Source organism: Centroberyx affinis, unplaced genomic scaffold (assembly GCF_046629955.1).
Source record: "Centroberyx affinis isolate AG114_WGS23_722 - 3 ecotype Tasmania unplaced genomic scaffold, CSIRO-AGI_Caff_v1 ptg000497l_1, whole genome shotgun sequence".
Lineage (NCBI taxonomy): Eukaryota > Metazoa > Chordata > Actinopteri > Beryciformes > Berycidae > Centroberyx > Centroberyx affinis.
Genome location: NW_027279150.1, coordinates 55,251 through 75,000, shown reverse-complemented (window position 1 = coordinate 75,000; position 19,750 = coordinate 55,251). Strand labels below are relative to the sequence as shown.

The 19,750-nt window shown below is 40.9% G+C and overlaps 1 protein-coding gene across 2 annotated transcripts in view; it reads left to right on the top strand.

Annotated features, from left to right (window-relative positions):
- Nucleotides 1–18,068, top strand: part of LOC139642568 (bone morphogenetic protein receptor type-1B) — a 28,082-nt gene extending 10,014 nt beyond the window's left edge. Inside the window, exons 1-11 of one of the 2 annotated variants that reach the window (XM_071517449.1) lie at nt 6,359–6,368; nt 10,436–10,598; nt 11,245–11,347; nt 11,613–11,715; nt 12,705–12,801; nt 13,057–13,195; nt 13,843–14,035; nt 15,473–15,770; nt 15,986–16,161; nt 16,397–16,527; nt 17,007–18,068. In XM_071517449.1, coding sequence (XP_071373550.1) covers nt 10,453–10,598; nt 11,245–11,347; nt 11,613–11,715; nt 12,705–12,801; nt 13,057–13,195; nt 13,843–14,035; nt 15,473–15,770; nt 15,986–16,161; nt 16,397–16,527; nt 17,007–17,132 — 1,512 coding nt within the window. In that variant the 5' untranslated portion in view covers nt 6,359–6,368; nt 10,436–10,452 and the 3' untranslated portion in view covers nt 17,133–18,068. Of the gene's footprint in view, nt 1–6,358; nt 6,369–10,435; nt 10,599–11,244; nt 11,348–11,612; nt 11,716–12,704; nt 12,802–13,056; nt 13,196–13,842; nt 14,036–15,472; nt 15,771–15,985; nt 16,162–16,396; nt 16,528–17,006 lie in introns of those variants that run through there. The other variant, XM_071517448.1, reaches the window with a different exon arrangement.
- Nucleotides 18,069–19,750: the final 1,682 nt, after the last annotated feature.

The window sequence follows — 19,750 nt, the reverse complement described above, 5'->3', positions numbered from 1 at the left end:
TCCCAGACTGTGGGAGAAACACCCTAACTGGCAAGAAATCACCAATGGAACCAATTGGTAACAGTTCAGCAACAGTTCATTTTACACCACAAACTGTCTTTTACAATCACTTCAGTTTACGCAAGTGTTGAGTGTGAGTGTGTGTGTGTATGTGTGTGTGTGTCTCAGTGCACGTATGCATGCACATGTGTTTGTATGCATGTCTGTGCACGTGCATATATGCATGCACTGCATGTGTGTGTGTGTTTTCTGCCCCATTTTGAGTGACAGCAGCAGATTCAGCTATCCCCTCTAACACCTGCCTGTCACAGACACTCCATTCTATTTTTTTTTGTTGTTGAAGTGTGAAGAAAGTTGGACAGACTCCAGTTTTGGCGATTTTCATCGAGTTTCTGTACTTGCATTGGTTAAAGCAAATTTAATGAACCTAGGGGCCATGAAAAACATTCAAAAGTCACTGGTTGTTTTCCCTTAACATCTGCTCTGTCTCATAAAAATACCCAGACCAGACAATCAAAACAGAGTCTACTATCAAACGAACCTGTTCCTGAAGGGACTCTTTTCTTTAGTGTTTTTTCTATAATGTTTTTACAATGGTAAAGCATTTTACTTGATGATTTGTTCGTTTTATTCATCTTCATAATTCAACATCAGTTTTACTGACATGTAAAATCACAATGACAGTAATCAATCACATGCAAGGTATATAACTCTATACCGCCATCCACTGCCAATGTCTGGCTTCTGAAGATTAGTATGTCTGCGTGTGGACATGATGATGAAAGATTGTGTACCAGCCAGTTTGCAAGTGACGTGTGAATGTGTACTGCATTATCTTGTCTTGGCTGTGTGTCAGAGGGTTTTGTGGTGTGATTGTGGTGTGCGGTGTGTTTTTAGCTATTATTTTTTTATTGTGTCTGGCGCTGTATGTTCTGTGTTAGTTTATATACTCTTGCAGATAGAAAAAGATTCCTTTGTGAAATACAGTTTTTCTGATCGGAGAAAAGAGCAACTCAAATGTTGGATCAGTGATGGATCACTGATTCATCACTGGTAGTTTGCTTACCCTTCTCGAGAAGTTGTTTGAAGAAGGATGGAGGAGGACATCATTGTTTGCACAAATTCTGAAATGCATCAGCCGTGATTAATTATAACATTTTGGACTAAAGAAAGTAAATATTGCTTTTATTGGCCTGCTCTTCTCATGGTTGAACAAAATGTGTAGATTCTCCTGAAGGATTTGGGTTGATAGTGTCTTTGGCTTTTAAGATAATTTTATGACACATCTGCTTTATTAGATAGCATATAGTGGACATAAGTTATGAACCAGGTTTAAACCGCTGGGTACATGGCATGCGCCTTAGCCCACTGACCAGGAGGATGCCCAGTGTCTGTGAATTGAAGTGGGTTATTTTGTGACCAATAGGTGCCCACAGATGGCCATGTGAAGGACCAAAGGAGCTTTTGATGAAGAGACCAGCTGGTCTCCTTTTCTCTCTTTTTGTTGCTGTGCTCTCTCGCTCTTTCACACCTCCTTAAAGGGCCGTTTTATCATTTCCTTGTATCCCAAAGGGAATGCAGAGGGCCTTCTGGAATGAACTCAGAGTTCCGGAACCCTTGTGTATCTGTCACTCATCCCCATTCAAGGCTCGCCCCCCCACACACACCCAGCCTCCCAACCATGTCATCCCACTGGTCGCGGCATAAAGCTGGCATATGAAAAGGCTGACAGCTGTATAACCAGAGACTGGCACTAGCTCATTACTGCATCATTCATCAGTGTGACATAATGAAGGAATGTTTGAAGAGCTGTTGATGACGCTGTTGTGCTGGAGGGACATGGGGTTTCTGAATGCAGCTCAACCAGGATTTGAAAATGGGTAGTTATCAAAGAAGACATGAAGAGAAAAAAAAAAAATCTTAACAAATTGGAAGACAAGACATCTTTGAAAGAAAATAAATCTTAATGTTGATTTTTTTTCCCTTAGTTACTGGGAAAACACTAGGCTTTAGTTTTATTTTTGCTCTCATCATTATCGCTCTCCTGCTGGAGAAAAAAATCCATCTGAAAAGCTTTTCTCCCTCTTTCACTGTGATAACTGACATATGAAGCTTTGTCAGTCAGATGATGTCATTTGTTCCTTCTTTTGTGATTGGTTACTTGGCAGTCAATGTAGGTTCTGACTGGAGAGCATATTGGATAGGGTTAGGGTATAGATAAAGGTTTTCCAGACATGTTTATTAACCTCACATTTTCCCCGGTATTATCAGATGGTAAATAATTTGAATTCAAGTGGCAGTCGGTGTCCGTACTGCTCAGTGAGAAGAGACAGTGATACAGATAAGCAATACCAACAGACTGGCAATTGAATGATTTTCCAAGAGTTTGCTTGGAGGGGAACTTTTTCAATCTCCTTATCATTGCGTAAAAGTGATGGAACTCTACATTGAAAGTAGCTTCCCAGGCTCTTATTTATCTCACTTGTACTCTGAAGTAGCACCCCCATTTTGAATTTATCTGATCTAGTCTATCGCCTTGGATTAGTAGAGGGATAGAGAAGGGAAAAGAGAGAGAGAGCAAGAGTTGGAGAAGAACAACAAAAGTAAGAAAGAAGGGAGGATATTAGGAGAGAGGAGGGATAAAGAGGTTTGAGAGAAGAAAGAAAAGAGGAGGTATAAAAGGTTGTGAGGAAGACGAAAACAACAGAGTGGGCCTCTTGTGAAAGGTGGAAAAGGAAGAGGAGGTGGAGGAGTAATGATGCATAACTTCTTCCTGCCCTCAAGGCACCTACATACACAGCAGAGACCTGAGTCTGTGCCTGGGATTCTGGGGCTATGCTGAAAACACTGGCCAGAACAGGATTTTCTTGCTCACATACCAACATCAATAATCACAACCCCTTCCTCTAAAGGCATTTTGATTTTTGCCAGGCCATCATTGTTAATAGTATTTTGTCCTTAATTGACACCACTGCTTAATGAAATGACCGAATGAAACTAAGAGGGAAAACACCATACAATTTATATGCCAATAATGATTTTTTTATTATAGACCTGAATTTTAAAAAGCACAGATATTGAGATGCTAACCTGAGCCTGGTTTTCAGGTCATAGTGTATGAATGTATGAGTTGAAGTGTATTGTCACATCAGCTAACAATTGATCCTAGATCTGTACTTATAAGAAGATAGAGAATGGATAGCAGTGTAAACTTTTGAGGTAGAGTTTATAAGCAATAATCCCATAATAATGTTTTTAGACTGACTGTTGTGACTAAATCAATTAGTACGACTCAGTACGATTGGCACAATTGCCCCTCTGCTTTACCTTTAAATGGTGTAAATCTATCCTGGCTTTAAAGTACAACCATGGCAGTAAGAGCAAGAAAACATTTCTTGCTTGTTCTAGCTTTGGGAGAGCTTTTGTTGTAGGAGTCATAGGGAAAACATATTTGAATTCTGGGTATTTAGGGTAGATTTTCAAGTCAGTAATAACCACAGCAGTGAGACAGACAACCTCAGTTTCTCAGTGTTCAGCCTCCAGATCACAGTGAAACCAAAGTGGGGTTCATTAAGACATTCCTGTCTGCGTGGGACGGTTCGGTTCGTCTCAACACTGACGGGAACGGGCTGAGATAAGACCCGGCTCTGAGAGGCAAAACATAAAATACAAACGAGAGAGAAAGAGAGCAGGGAAAAAAAAAAAGAAAAAAGCTTTCACCTTCCATGTTTCTCCGGCACTGTCAAACAGCGGGAAGATGAACTGCTACTTAGAGGAGGAGGGGGGGTGGAGAGAGGGAGGGAGGGAGCAATGTTGTCAAATGAGTGTGTCTTAAGTGGAAGGGGGAGGCGGGTAGTGTTTACATGGGGCCGGTGAAAGGGCTTTTCTGGTAGGCCTTGTTTGACATGGCCAGGATAACTAATGAATATGTTCTCTCTCTGTCTCCCTCTGTCTGTCCGTCTGTCTCTGTCTGTCCTCCTCTGTATCTCCTCTCTTTATCTCTCTCTCTCTCATGCACAATATCCCTCTCCCTCCCTTTATCTAAATATCTATCTTCTTCTTTTTTCCTTTTTTTTTTTTTAACCTCGGGGAGTTTGTACAAAGCGGCGTCTGTTGAAAAGAGGGCTTTTAGCTTTGGGGGTTTGTGGGGCCGGGGTTGTTAATTGGGTGTTGACAGTGGCCCCTATATCCTGCCATCAGGCCTCCGTCGGTTGACTGAGAGAAAACCTATAGGGGAGATCTGAAAGCTCACACTGGCGAGTGTCTGTTCGGCCATGTGTGACCTTAAAACATTTACAGTGTCAGTAAAGTGCATGGAAATAGAACCAGTTTCGGAGCACAAATGGGTATTTTTTCACATGTTTTGGATCGGGGTTGCACATAACTGCCAAGCTCGGACCATGGGGTGATATTTTCCCATATCCCATATTTAATCCCATGTTCCGTATTTAACACTATCCTGTATTTCTGTTCATTCACATCATCCCAACCATGCTCCAACTACAGTATAGACCAAAAGCTGCATTATCTTTTTTGACACTGTGAAGTATGGCTGAAAGATACTGACAAAAAAAAATCTAATTGCGATTATATGACAGAATATTGCAATTGCGATTTAAACTGTGATTCATATGATCATAAGTTTAAGATTGTGGATTTACTGCGTTTGAGTATGATGAAAGGTTTTCACCAATATCGTACTTGATTCATGGACCAAAGATTACCTGGAGCTCTAAAATACCCTGTTCAGAAATATTTTTTTTTAAGCAATTAAATTGGATTTGGAAAGTGCAGAAGTTCATAGTGCGATTTCGTTTTTTTTTCTTGATTAATTGTTCAGCTCTACTATGAAGTTACTTAAAAGTGACTGCATCTACCTCACTTGCAAATACAGTAGTAGCTGTACCAGGAAGACATCTGGTGAAGCTTCTTTTTTTTTTTTTTACCTGCTAGTAGATTATGGCAAGTATTTTTCTGAAAATATGCCAGTCAGATAAGAAAGATTTATATAAAGGAGTAGTTTATAAATCATATAAGAATATATGATTAGTATTTTTTTTTTACTTTTTTGGGCTGTGCTAGTTCAACATAGTCCTCCTCACCAGCCAGAATCTGTATGTGGGCTAATAGAGGTAGTGTGGAATAGTGTGATAAATCTGATAAATCCCTGTGGTGCAACCTTGAAAAAGTTTTTCTTCCTCTGGAATTCCATGGAAGCAATCTTTTTTCTCTTGAAGATAAGATTTGAGGAACTTGCAGGGTCAAAGCCTTCCTCCTTTCTTAAACCACAGAGTATTTAACCTTGGTCACTCTCACTCCCTCAGACAGATGGGACAAGCTCATATAAAAAACTGCTCATTACAGCTGGAACAGTTAAAAATCATCAGTGTCTTTTGTATCCAAAGGAGAATTAGATGAAAAATACAAGAACAAGAAAATGTTTTTATCAAGATAAAGCAGTGAGAATTGGGAACATCATTAGACACAATAATACATTGGCAGTTTGATCTTACATACTTGGCTTTGTATGACCATATACTCCCACACCAATAATTTATGTTTGTCCTCATTTTAATCGAAATGAGCGTAACAATATTTTCCTTGCATCTGGAGTAGAATAACGGGAATACGTTTTGAAATTTTCTAAATGGATTTGATCTAAAATGACTGTGTACATGTGAAATTCACATGTTCATGTATAATTGAATAAGGGTTGAGCTAGGCCAGACATTAGGGGAAAACAAATTAACAAAGCCTCGTATTAATTCTATCTCACCAGGGACTTGCTTGAGCCTCCTTCTGTTTCCTCTCACCGTCTGCTCGTTTCTTCCTGCGTCAAGCCTTATCTGTGATACAACAAGGGCGTTTTCGCTGGAACTCGCTGTGCGCTGAAGGCAGTTGTCGCCGTCAGCCGGTACAAAGTGTGTGTTCTACCAGAGAAGGATCTGTATCGCTACCACCATGCCAGTTTCCATCAGAGACACACAGTTAAACCCCATCTTGGCTCTCACATCACTTTTCCAGCACGGGGCACGAGATGTAAACTGGCTGGTTCTGTGGCACAGCAGCATTGCTTAGATACCGTCAGTGCCATGCAGAAACCTTGCATCTCCCATTTGTTTTTGGCCTTATATCCCACAAGTATTGATAATGTATTATGAATTGTTGAAAAAAAACACATGGGCTTCAGCGAGGAAATCACAAAGTTCCCTTTTTGGAGATACACTGTTTCTTGCAAAATCATAGATCATATATCATATAGAAACACTCTCTTTAAGATGTTATAAACACTAGCTGACAGTGAGGAAACATTGTCATTCTCATTCAAATTAGGATTCTTTAATGGTGATTGAGCTGGTATACATATTGTTACATGGATGCTGATAATGTTTGCTAATTTAAATTAGTTAATTAAATCAATTTTGGGTCGGTCATTTCACTGAAAATTCCATTGAAATTCTGTGGGAGGAACATTATTTGACGAATTCAACAAAGCAACAAGAAGAAAAGAGACTGAAATGCTAAAATTTGTGTGTCTATCTCATTACACAATGTAGTTCCAAGTAGTTCAATATTTTCTGCGTGCTGCTCATTTGTGTCTGTCTTTCTGTCTGTCTGTCTCTCTATGTTTCTCTCTCTCTATGTTTCTCTCTCTCTCTCTCTCTCTCTCTCACACACACACACACACACACACACACACACACACACAGTTCCCAGGTGCAGGATGGATGTGAAAGGGTTTGTGTTTTGTCAACAGCTCAGCAGCACCTCACATGACTATCCACTGGACTCACATAGGGAGGAGGGAGGGAGGGCAGGGAAAGTGGCAGATGAGAATAGAAAAAGGGCGGGTGGGATAGAAGAAGGAAGACAGGGAGGTTGTGTGTGAGAGCGGGAAAGAGAAAGAGATTGCGAGAGGAGAAAGTGAGTATGTTGGAGTGAGAGTGAGAAAAGGCCGGAGAGTGAAGAGTTTGGTGCAGAAGAGAGGTAGAGGTGGGTGAGAGAACGAGAGGTAAGACCAAGAAGAAGAAGAGAGAGAGAGTTTGCCAGTGAGCGAGGCACAAAGTGAGTGAGCATGAGGGAGTGGGATGGAGTGAGTGATGGTGGGAGGGAGGAAGGGAGGGAGAGAGTGAGAGAGCGGGTGAAAAAGGCCAGTGGCCTCTGCTCTGTCCCCTCTGTGCGCTGCTAAACTGCCCACCAGTTCCCCGCAGCTCTGTCACTTCTCGTTTGTTAATCCTCCTCTCTTCCCCCCCTCCTTCTCTTCCTCGCTCCCTTTCTCTCAAATTGGTCAATTGTTAATGTGACCCCTTTAAACCCCACCCTCCCTCTCTCGCAGTATTGTCAACACATTATCATTACGTACGAGAGTGAAGTGCTTGAAAACAAATGACTTATACGTTTATTTAAGGGTATTTGCCAAACTTATTCTTATATAAATACAGTTTCCTTTTTATTGGATTGTGCAAATGAATGCCTTAAATAAGAAACAGAATAGGAACCCACTGAACTTTTTGAGTTTCTATGTAGATGAGACATTAAGCAAGGTAATTATAGATTGTGAAAGGCATTTAACAGTGGGCAGAATTCCTTAATGATGAGAGAGAGAGAAAGAGAAGCAGTGAGAGTCTTTTCACAGGCATTGACTAGCCGTTGGCTACAAAACCAATGTCAACTCATATCAGAGAGGTTCTTAACTGTCAGTGCGTACTCATATTCATCACGTTCAGCATGAATGAGATGAATGAGCACAACCCCCTCACCCATTCAATAGCACTAGCTCCTTTATTTTGAAGCAAAGGAGGCAAAACCAAAGCCTTTAATACACAATATCAGAACATAATTTACATGCTAATTTCTCTATTGCACAGTAGCGTTATTTTTGCCTTTTTTTGCTAATGATACGAGCCTCATCAGAAACTCATTACAATTGATGCCACTTACAGTGGTGATTAGTTTTTGTGGAGACACATTCTTGAAACTCAAACAATACAAGTGCAGCACATTGACAAAAAGAACATAAATAGATTTTTTGTGACAATGCGGCAAAGCAAGAGACAGTGAGAGAGAGAGAGAGAGAGAGACAGACAGACAGACACACAGAGGGAGAGACAGAGAGAAACTGACAGACAGACAGCATGTACATACATGTTTTGGCATTAGTATATGTGTATAGGAATGTGTGTGTAAATGTGTGTGTGCTTGTATGCATGTATCCGTGTGTGTGTGTGTGTGTGTGTGTGTGCCTCTGTATCTCTGCATGTTAGGGAGGTTTAACCATTTAACCCTAGAGGAAGTTCTTTGATGTTTTGTGAAAGTCAGCTGAGCTCACATGAAAGGCTTTTGATTGACAGGGCACAACCACCCTGACAAATATACAGCACATCCTAACCTTTAAAGTCCCAATCCCAAATCTTTTGTTTTCAATATTGAGAATTAATTCTGATGTTAACGTTTGAGAAAAACTTTGAGAAAATTACAATCCCATGTTTGGTGTTTGGATTACAGATCTCCATCTTCCCATCCAATGTACTTGCTATAGTTGCCAGTGAAACCTCAGTGTCATGGATATTGTTCAACTAGGCATTTAGTAGTTGAAGAGAGAGCACTTCATTCGCTCATATCGCAAAGTATTTGAAAAATCGTGCAAATATCAGATAGTTTTGCTACGGTTGCTACTGTGATACATTTTGAGACAATGTTGCCTTTGGTTTGGATGAGGAAATGTGTCAAATTAATCAAAATCAAAGTGGTCTATAAGGCATGAAAGAATAATAAAAAGTGCTGTTGATTATAATTGTTGCTAAAATTGTCCATATACATACATTTACTTAATATCTCTTGTGTATCAATCCTCAGTGCTACGCTCAATTATCCTTTATTTAAATCGAAGGAATCCACTGTCCATATTGTTTCAAATTTCAGGTGTTGCACGAGCTCACTATGAAAAATAGTTGATGATCTATACTGCATAAGAGGTGGTTTTGCTTCTTTGAATATCTCGTGTCAGGAAGGGTTTCTGGATCACTTCTGCTTCACACAGTAAAGCAGAAGTGATCCAGAAACCCTAGAGTCTTTCACCAGGAGGGCAGTAAACTTTGCAGAGAAAGTGAAAGTTCATCACTGTACGTCACGAGTGCCTGTGCACATCCGCACGCGTGGGTTGCTTAATTCTCAGTCATTCTGTATTGAGAAGCATCTGTGGAAAAATGAACCTGATGCTGAGAAAGAGATGGTGAGAAGGAGAGAACGAAAGAGGGAGAGAGCAGTAGAGGAGAGAGAATATTCTTTATCTGCTGGTAGTTTATTGAGGAGAGGAAGGGCTCATGCTTATGTTGGACCGTCTCGGCTTGCAGCTGTGAAGCATCTGGTCTCAATGATCATGCCGGAATGAATGAAAATCTCAAAAGCCATGAAAGAAAGACACTTCCGTGATTTTTTTTTTCCTCAAGTGACAAACAGGTGCCCTTTTGAAATAGGATAACTAGGGAATACTAAAACGGCTTCGTTCCAGTTCTTGGGAACTGTATCAGTTGTAGGGGGGGGAAGGATCTGCAGTGAATGGTAAACTTGCTTCATGGTATCAGGTGTTCAAGGACAAAGCATTTTTTCCTAAATGGTGCATGTTTTTGTTTCTCAGGTTTCCTTTTTTCATCAGGGTCTATTATCCATTCTACTTTTTTTCTGTTGTTTGACAAACAATTGCTAGATAAGCATTCTGTTTTGCCACTAATTTTGTGGATTCGAGGCAAAATCTGTTTTTCTCAGTCACTTAATGATCTTTTTGTGACAATGTTTGAGCATGTCTCGCTTAATTCAAAATGTTATCTCTCATTTTGTACTTGTAGCTAATGTGATATTCTTTCCCTCTATCTTGTTTCTGACATATAACGTCTTTATTCTCCATCTTAATATTTTGTTCACCCAGTGAGCTACACAGCGAGTGTCTGCCATTTTGTGGACGCTTTTATCCAAAGCCCCTTCCAGTACCATGAGTGCATACTATGTTAGCATGGGTGGGGAATGGAACCCCTAAACCTGGCAGTGTTAGCACCATGCTCTATCCTTAATACACTGAATGTACCAAATATTAGGGACCTTATTGAATCTGTACCAGTAACAAAGGAGGAGATGTAACTAAAGAGAAGCAGAAGAGTTGAAGAAGTGAGATGTGGATTGTGCAAAAGGGGCTGCAACTCAATATCAGGATGACGTCGCTAATCTTTTTTACATTCAGTATATCTGCTGTGATGCATGTTTGTGATTTCAACTTTTCCTCTCTTTCCTTCCAGCTAAAATACAGACTAGTTTCAAGCCAAACAGCTAAATTTCCCCAGCTATAGTGTGCTGGATTTAGAATAAGTATCTCTAACTGGTATCTCCTTTATCTCTGTGTTACAAACCTTAACTGTCTTCTCCTTCTCTCTGATTCTTCCAGCGAACATACTGGACAGTATGCTGCTGAGAGCTTCCAGCAAGGCAGCAGTGGAGAGCGGGAAGGAGGCGAGCGGCAGCACAGCTCCGGCTCTGTCCTCCCAAAGGCTGCTGTGGTGTCACTGCTATCACCACTGCCCCGACGACTCCACCAATAACACATGCAGGTAGGGAGGGAGAGTACACAAACACACATGCACACACATAAATACAGACACACACACACACACACACACACACACACACACACACACGTATATACACTGTCCTGACATTACATTTGTTCGCTTAACTAATATCCTGGAGATTTATATGATTTATTAATATTTGTTGTACCAGTTTACTAATCATTATTATGTAACTACATTTCAGTAATTGTATTTTCATTATAGTAACTACTTAAAATGAACTTTGAACTTTGAATGAAATTAAAACCTTGGTGAGGTTTTGATATAAGCTCATCTTGGGCTTTTTACCTCACCTGCACACTCTACATTTCTTTCCCTTTCTTTCTTTGGTATTGTTTTTTGTTTGTTTGTTTGTGTTTTTAACATGTGTAAATAAACTAAAGTCTGCAATACATGCAGTTTAGGCTCAGTTAGGCTGAACACACGTTTGCACATTTGTTTATGCGTGCACATGCGTGAATATGCACTCACAGACTTTCTGATGATGATTTTATACTGCACTAGATTATAATGTTGCCGGTGGTGGTGACGATGATTGTTACAGTGATTATGAAGGACTGCTATTTAAAAATGATGATAATGATAATGATTATGGTGACAGAGGTTGCTATATCTCGTTTTGCAGGACGGATGGCTACTGTTTCACCATGGTGGAGGAGGAGGAGGGAGGGGTACCTGTCCTAACTGCAGGCTGCCTGGGCCTGGTGGGATCTGAGTTTCAGTGTAGGGTGAGTAAATTCAGTCGTAACATTAAAGTCAACATTACCTCCAAAAGAAGCATCCATTTCATTTGGTTCTACCATCTCAGAACGTGGGAGGGAGAAAAAAACTCTAAAATCAGTTTGCAATGGGGTCTGGGTTCAGGTGCTTCAAGGTGCATGTGTGATTACAGTTGCAAACCCTTTAACATTACTTTAGGTTTGTGGTACAACATTAAATTCATCAGTAACTGGATTGATAAAGTATATAAAAAAACACTTTTCTGTCTTGCAGGACACATGGAACTCGCGTCAAAGGAGATCACTAGAGTGCTGTACAGACCAGGATTACTGTAACAGAGACCTGTATCCCACACTGCCACCACTCAAACCACCCAGTAAGACTCTCTATCTATTTATCTTTCTATCTGAAGACTCATTTGTTCTCCAGTTGGCAGGTGACAGTGACAGTGAGGCAGTGACAATTACACAGACAGGGCAAACAATGGTGACTGATGGTGCTGCAGCACACAGGCTTCACAGACAGAGATATCATGACATTGTCAGAGAGTCAAAGGCGGATAAAGTGGTGGAGACAGAGGGAGTTACTGTCAGACTGTCCTGCAGCTCGCTGCTGTCTGTCAAGAGAATACCAAGGCCTCTGCTGTATACAACAGCATACTCTGTGTGTGTGTGTGTGTGTGAGTGTGTCTTTTTGTGTGTTTGAGAGACAGTAAGCCTAGATTCCCAGGGAAATCACGAGCCCCAGAAGGCATTGAGGGCAGAGTCATCAATCTGAAACCCTATCACAGAGGATCAGGAAGAGAATTCATCGACTCGGCTGAGGGCTTCCTCTCGCTGTTGACTGGGGTCTTGGGGGAAAGGAGTGTGTGCCAGCAGAAAATGAAAAATTGATGAGTGAAATATGATTTGTACTTGATTTACTGTACACCGGTTCTTTCGAGTGACTTGTACGGCTAACTGATTTCTTGATGTTATTTTCTGTCTTTCCTTCGCATGTTTTTCACTGTTAGGAATATGTTTTTTTTGTTTTTTTTTAGTTTCAGGTTTTTACGTTTTTTGAGCAGAAAGTGATTCCACTCATTTTTCTTGGCAATTTCCAGTTGTCCCACATGTATCGCATTATTATGGGTCACAAACAAAAAGATCTGTATGATGAGAAAGTGAAAGGGGGAAAGCAAAATGTGATTTGTACTTTGTGACTTGTTTTGCAGTCTGTCGTAAGGTTGATTGATTTGCTGACATTTTTTTGTCTGTCCTTCCATTCTTCCTCCCTCTATCTTCTACCCCTTTCTTTCTTTCTTTCTTTCTTTCTTTCTTTCTTTCTTTCTTTCTTCTCTCTACCTCTTCATCCTCCCCTCTCCAGGCTATGCAGATGGAAGCATCCACTACATGGCCTTGTTGATCTCAGTGACTGTTTGCAGCATCATACTGGGTGTCATTATTATCTTCTGCTACTTCTGGTAATTAAGACGCACACACACACACACACACACACACACCTCAATGAAGCTTCAATATGGAACGCTTGTCTAATTTATGGATATCTAGTGAAATAAAATGTATACAGGAGTAGTGATTATTGATGATTATTATGATAATAATCGTAAATGGTAAGGAAGGAGATTTAGTGGTTTGTTGGTGTTGTCAGTGTAAGGAGGTGTGTCCTGTAACGATCTGTGTTTATTGATCGTTTTTCCGCTGCTGTGTTCTGACAGGTATAAGCGCCAGGAGTCTCGTCCGCGCTACAGTATTGGCCTGGAGCAGGATGAGACCTACATTCCCCCCGGAGAATCTCTCAAGGACCTGATAGAGCAGTCTCAGAGCTCTGGCTCTGGCTCGGGGCTCCCTCTACTGGTGAGAGACTCGCACTGCAGCTCTTCACACCCGTCCTGTTCAATTACAATGACACTCCATCTCAAAAACAGGTTATTCTATCACAGACATTAGTGGAAGATTAAGGAGATTATGATTTTGTCGCAGGAACCCCCATATGGGATTTTTTTAGTTGTAGTTTTGTAGTTGTTGATTTAATATTGAATGTAACTCTCAATTTGGGAGATATAAGTGGTGAGTGAAACCCACAGCATGATTAAAATAGAATAATTACACATCTTCCATTTGGGATAACTTATAGTGAACCAGATGATAGTGAAATTAAACTATTCCTCATTTTGCTAAGGACCCCCTGGATCCCCAGTTTGAGAAACACTGCTCTGAAACATGAGAAGGGAAAATATTCTTAATCTTAAAAATACAAACGCACACAGAGCTCAGAATCTAATGGCTTCTCTGACCATAACAACACCTGTTGGTTTAAATCACCATATAAATATTTGAACATGGTTTTGGATTCATTGTACAGTTTGGTGATTTATGCTTCTCTCAAACATGTTTTAATTACTTTCAGCACTCATTATTTTTCAACTTTAGGTTACGCGTCTGTAACAGCATTTTCTCTGTTATCTTTCCTGCCTCTCGCCCTCCTTGTTGCTCCTCCTTAGGTCCAGAGAACCATAGCCAAGCAGATCCAGATGGTGAAGCAGATAGGGAAGGGCAGGTACGGGGAGGTGTGGATGGGGCGGTGGAGGGGAGAGAAAGTGGCCGTCAAAGTCTTCTTCACCACCGAGGAGGCCAGCTGGTTCAGAGAGACCGAGATCTACCAGACTGTCCTAATGAGACACGAGAACATACTGGGTGAGGCTGCTTTCCCTCTTTGTTTCCTTGTTTCCTTGTTTAGTCACCCTCCCTCCATCCCTCCCTCCCTCCCCCCCTCCCTGTCTCTCCGATCCCTGTGGTGTCTGTGTCTGCATCTCTGCGTCTCTCTCTTTCTCTAGTTCTCTGTCTCTCTCCATCTCTCTCCTCCCTTTAAAATCAATCCAAATGTACTCTTTGTGCTCCATCGTAATGTTGTTTGTGGATAGGGTTGCAAAATTCCGGGAATTTTCAAAGTTGGAAACTTTCCATGGGAATTAACGGGAATTTATGGGAATTAACGGGAATTTATGGGAATAAACGGGAATAAACCAGGAATTTACGAAATTGAAGTTATGCTCTTAATAGGGAACTTAAATATAGTTGGGGAAAATATATTTTAGCATAATCCTGACTAAAACAACCAGATATCATGCAAGTACAGTTGAATATCTATGCTATTCCTCAATCACATGCACACATAGCACACTGCTTACTGCAGGGCTGTTGAGACCACGCCCCCTACATGCACTGTGCATTCCTGTGCATTTTTGTTAATTTTTGAATGGGTTGGGTCGGGGGGATGAGTAATATTTAACTCAACATTCATGTTTTTGTTCTTCAATGAAATAATTGATTGTTCAATAAAATATTTAACACTTGATAAAGTTCTACTTACAAATAAATCTGTTTTAATTGTATTATTTTGGATAGATGTCTGCTTATAACAAAACAAATATTTATGCTTGGATATGATACCTTTCCATTAAATCACCCTCAATTCCCAGTTAATTCCCATAAATTCCCATTAATTCCCATAAATTCCCATAATTCCCATGGAAAGTTTCCAATTTGGAATATTTCCAAAATTCCCCAGCTTAACTTCCCATGGAAATTTACCGGAAACTTTCTGGAAATTTACCGGAAATTTTCCACCCCTTTGCAACCCTATTTGTGGAATCACATTGCTAAACAGAGATTTGCATGGATAGATGATATGTAGCTATAAGTCTGATGCTCCTTCCTAGGTTTCATAGCAGCTGTCATCACAGGAACCAGTTCATGTTTTGATCCCAGACTACCTCTACTTTTAGATTCAGACCACAAACCTAATCTCTCTCTTCTCTACCTCCCTCCATCCCTCCTTTCTTTCTCTCTACCTGCCTACCTTTCATAGCAGCAGATATCAAATGAACCGGCTTATGGAAACTTATTTGATCACAAACTATAGGGAAATGGATGGATGAGTGCATGGGTGGGCAGATTGATAGATGGACGGTTGGGTGGATGGATTAAGAGATGGATTGATGATAATGACACTAGAAGTTTGTGTCTTAGTCCCAGCATACTGTAGGCGATCATGAAAACTGCTTCTCTCAACTACATCTAGACTCCCAGCCTAATAAACGCCTTCTCTCTCCACCCTCGCTCCATTCGCAGGTTTCATAGCCGCAGATATCAAAGGAACTGGCTCTTGGACCCAACTCTACCTGATCACTGACTACCATGAAAACGGCTCTTTGTACGACTACCTCAAGTCCACCACCCTGGACAATAAAGCCATGCTGCGGCTGGCCTACTCCTCTGTGTCGGGCCTCTGCCACCTCCACACCGAGATCTTCGGCACCCAGGGCAAACCTGCCATTGCTCACAGGGATCTGAAGAGTAAGAACATACTGGTGAAGCGAAACGGGACGTGCTGTATAGCCGACCTGGGGCTGGCGGTCAAGTTCATTAGGTGAGTTTAATTCCTGATTTGATTCTTGGTTTGCTGTATTCAAGCTTGGGGCTAAGAGTTCATGTTCATTTAACAGTCCAAGATAGCAGGAATAACCGATGTAAGATATGTTCCAATATATTCCCTAGGATTCGGCATCCTGTTTAGCAAATGGAGTTGATTTATTTAGTGTGGATTTTCTCTTTAAATATCTACTTTAATCTCTCACTCTGCAGCGACACCAATGAGGTTGACATCCCTCCTAACACCAGAGTGGGCACCAAGCGCTACATGCCTCCAGAGGTTCTGGACGAGACGCTGAACAGAAGCCATTTCCAGTCCTACATCATGGCCGACATGTACAGCTTCGGGCTCATCCTCTGGGAGATCGCTCGGCGTTGTGTGTCAGGAGGTGCTTGAAACTATATATATGTACTGTATACTGTATATACTGTATATATCTATATAGCTTGTCTGTATTTTTTTCTCCTAATCCCTCTTTTCAGATTCTCATGAAATCTCAAAGCTTCATTTTCTTGATGCAATATGGACTTTTAAAAATTTGTGTTCATGGGAATAGGGCCTAGTCATTCATTCAGGCACAAGGCATGAATAGTGACTGTTGTGCTGTAATTTATTTGTTGTAGGTATCCTTGAGGAGTACCAGTTGCCGTACCATGACTTGGTCCCTACAGACCCTTCATATGAAGACATGAGAGAGGTGGTCTGCATCAAGAGACTACGGCCATCCTTCCCTAATCGATGGACTAGTGACGAGGTAAAATATGTACCCATATTAGGCTTGGGCCGATATTCGATCATATTGAATATTGCGATATTTTCCGCGATATCGAATATCTCCCCCTCACAATTGTGCAAGTTTTTAAACTCATAAACCTATAGTCTACTAGTGGTATGATAGTAGAAAAACAAAGGTAGAGAAAAATCTGTCATTTTACTTCAGTGGGTTCCCTTTTCCACAATCAGCCGTTTTCCTGGAAATAGCAGGGTTGAGCAAATTTCATATTTATTTAAATATTAAAGTATTTGTAGTATTAATAGCTTAGAAATGTGACCGAATTTAGAAGAAATAAAATAAAATACCAAATTTTGTGTGACAATTTTGTGGGACAGTATCGTGATAGTAACTTTTGGTATCGGCCAAGCCTAACACATGTACACAAAAACACACACACACACACACACACATACACACACACACACACACTCCCTAACATGATTTCTCTGTCTCCCCAGTGTTTGAGGCAGATGGGGAAGCTGATGACAGAATGCTGGGCCCATAGTCCGGCCTCCCGGCTCACGGCACTACGGGTTAAAAAGACACTCGCCAAGATGTCAGAATCACAGGATATCAAACTGTGAGGAGGCGCTGCAGGTGTGTGCTTACACACATAGAAAGGGCCCTGACAATCTCACACACACTGGCTCTGGTCCGGGCCACAAAATCCTCTGCTCCATGGGAAAAGGAAGTGGGACGGGAAGCAAGAAGATCACAAGAAGATCGCAGGATCACAAACTTGGGAGTCCAGATGCCTAGAAGCCGGCAAATCCAAGTCCCCCTTGAAAAAACGATTTTGGATATAAACAGGACTAACCTGGTTAATTAAAGCTTAAATTAATAATGCCCTGTTAGAATTCTGTCCATCAGAGAAGAAGAGGCAGTTTCATTTCGAACCAGTTTGAGGACTCGTGTTCCTGTTCACATGCTCCAAAGGCCTTGGAAACAGAGGTTTGGTTTGACTTGGCACTGTAGCTGCAGAGATACAAAAACAGGCTGCTGACCTTAAACCAGTGAGTGGAATACTGTATCAATGCTTTCTGTGAAAGCTGCCCTACCTGTAGATGAAGGTCCGAATGATAGAATGGAAGGGATGAGCTCAAAGGCTCAACCTGTAATTGCAGCATGACACCTCCTTTCGAAACACTGTCACCCCACTACTGGCTTTATGTTTTAATTGGATTGAAGACATTTTTTTCCACTCTCAAATTGATTGCTTTTGATTATAAGGACTGACAGTATATGACGGATAAATGTATTTTGAGGCTTTAAAAGTTTTGTTTACGCTGGTAATGTTTGTAGACACTGAAGAAAAATATGCCTGTATTTTTGAGTTGTGATGAGTTATGAAAGTTGCAAAAGCTTATTTTCCATGTATAATTCAAACTCTTCAAGAATATATGTGAATAATAAAGTTTATATGGCCAAATACATTCTGGATTGGGGCTCTAAAGGCCTCTTATGTTTCCTTGCTCTCCAAAGCCTGGAACTCATGTTAAAAATAAAGGAGAGGAGGCGAAACAGAGAGTTAGTGAAGGATAATGGCGCCATCTTTATGCACTGCACAGCAACTACAGCAGGGGAAATCTGCCGAGGCAATCAGAAACTGTTGTACACAACTACAGTGTTGACTTCTTGCTTGATGATGTATTGCTCCATTATAATGTGTGGAATTGTGCTCATGTTAATTGAAGGCTTCCTAATTTAGCCTGCATTGTGCATCATGTTTAGCCCGATCTTTCTCCTCATTCCAGGAAAACTCTAGCTGAAGCCATTTGTTGAGGAGAACTAATCAATAATATAGGGTGGCACTCATAACTAGGGGATCGATGGGTGCTATCTTGTTTGTATGTTAGCTAGCCGTTGTTAGCTGTTGCACCCACGCTGGACCAGAAGCCTTTCCGACAAGATTCAACCGTCCAACGACAGTCTTGTTGAAAAGGTCTAGTCCCGGGAAACACCTCCCAACACACCACACCACCAGAATTGTGACTTGTGTAAAATTATCGGCGTCACATGAAGTCACGTACCCTATTTACCAGTTTGTTATCATTCATGTATAATCGATTTTGAACTGATTAATCATACGAAACCAATTACAGCTGTGACAATGGAATCGAATGACAGCTGAGTCATAACGTTCATCATCTGGCTGCCATCAGGAAAGTTGCTCTATGTGATTCAATACAGATCCTCAAGTGTTACAGAGCTTAAACAGGCCTCCTGCCTCCATGTGAACCTCGGCTCTCTGGGTTCATCTGGACGGCTCTCGTCATCACATCTGGCCGACTGTTAGTCTTCTACACCTCTCAGCTGTGTGACATGAGCACATATCCTTATTATTATCCTTTGTGACTTGGTGGTGAACGCTGCAACGGGCAAAGTATGTTGCACAAGTTGACAAGACAATTCCCTCAATAAGCATCAACCTGCTCGTTTTTAAGCTTTTATAGTCCTGTTGTAAAGTCCTTGATAAACTTGCCTTGAGAGGTCAGTAAGCTTCTTTTTTGGTCTCTGCCAAGTGAAATAATGGGGTGCTCTGCTACCATGGGAGCTTCAAGTGTAACAGATTTGTTGTGTTATAAATGCCCCTCTTTCCTCTTGGGGGTTGTGCCTTATTTAATCTGCACCTACTGTAGTTGTCTGTGAGAGAAAGTGGTGTTTTTATTCAGTAAAAGGTTGAACATTCCCCCAATAAAGTGTTTCACTCATCCACATGGCTGGCGCACTGTTTGTGGTGGCTGAAATTACGAGGCGAATACTAAGCAGTGACTTGGCAGCGCCCCGTACTGTTTAGGTATGCTCTCCATATGTTCTGTGTTACCCTAACAGTGACTTGCCTTGGTACAACCTGTCGCTGCTGCTGAGCACACAGCATGTTTAATATTGACACCATAAGGTTTATTTCAATTTCCCCCCTTTTCAGGCTGTTATATTCAACTGATTATTAAGTCTGGAACCTGATAATATCCATGAATTCACAAGAAAAAAAACCCTTTAAAAATCAAGATTATAAACAACATTTGCATAGTCATGTTCTATACACTACCAGTCAAAAGTTTGGACACACACATTTTACTTTATTTTTACTATTCTCACATTTTAGAATAGTAAAAACATCAAAATTATGAAATAACACAAATTGAATTACTTAGTGACCAAAAAAATGTTAAACAAATCAAGGCAAAGGCTTTGGAAAGAA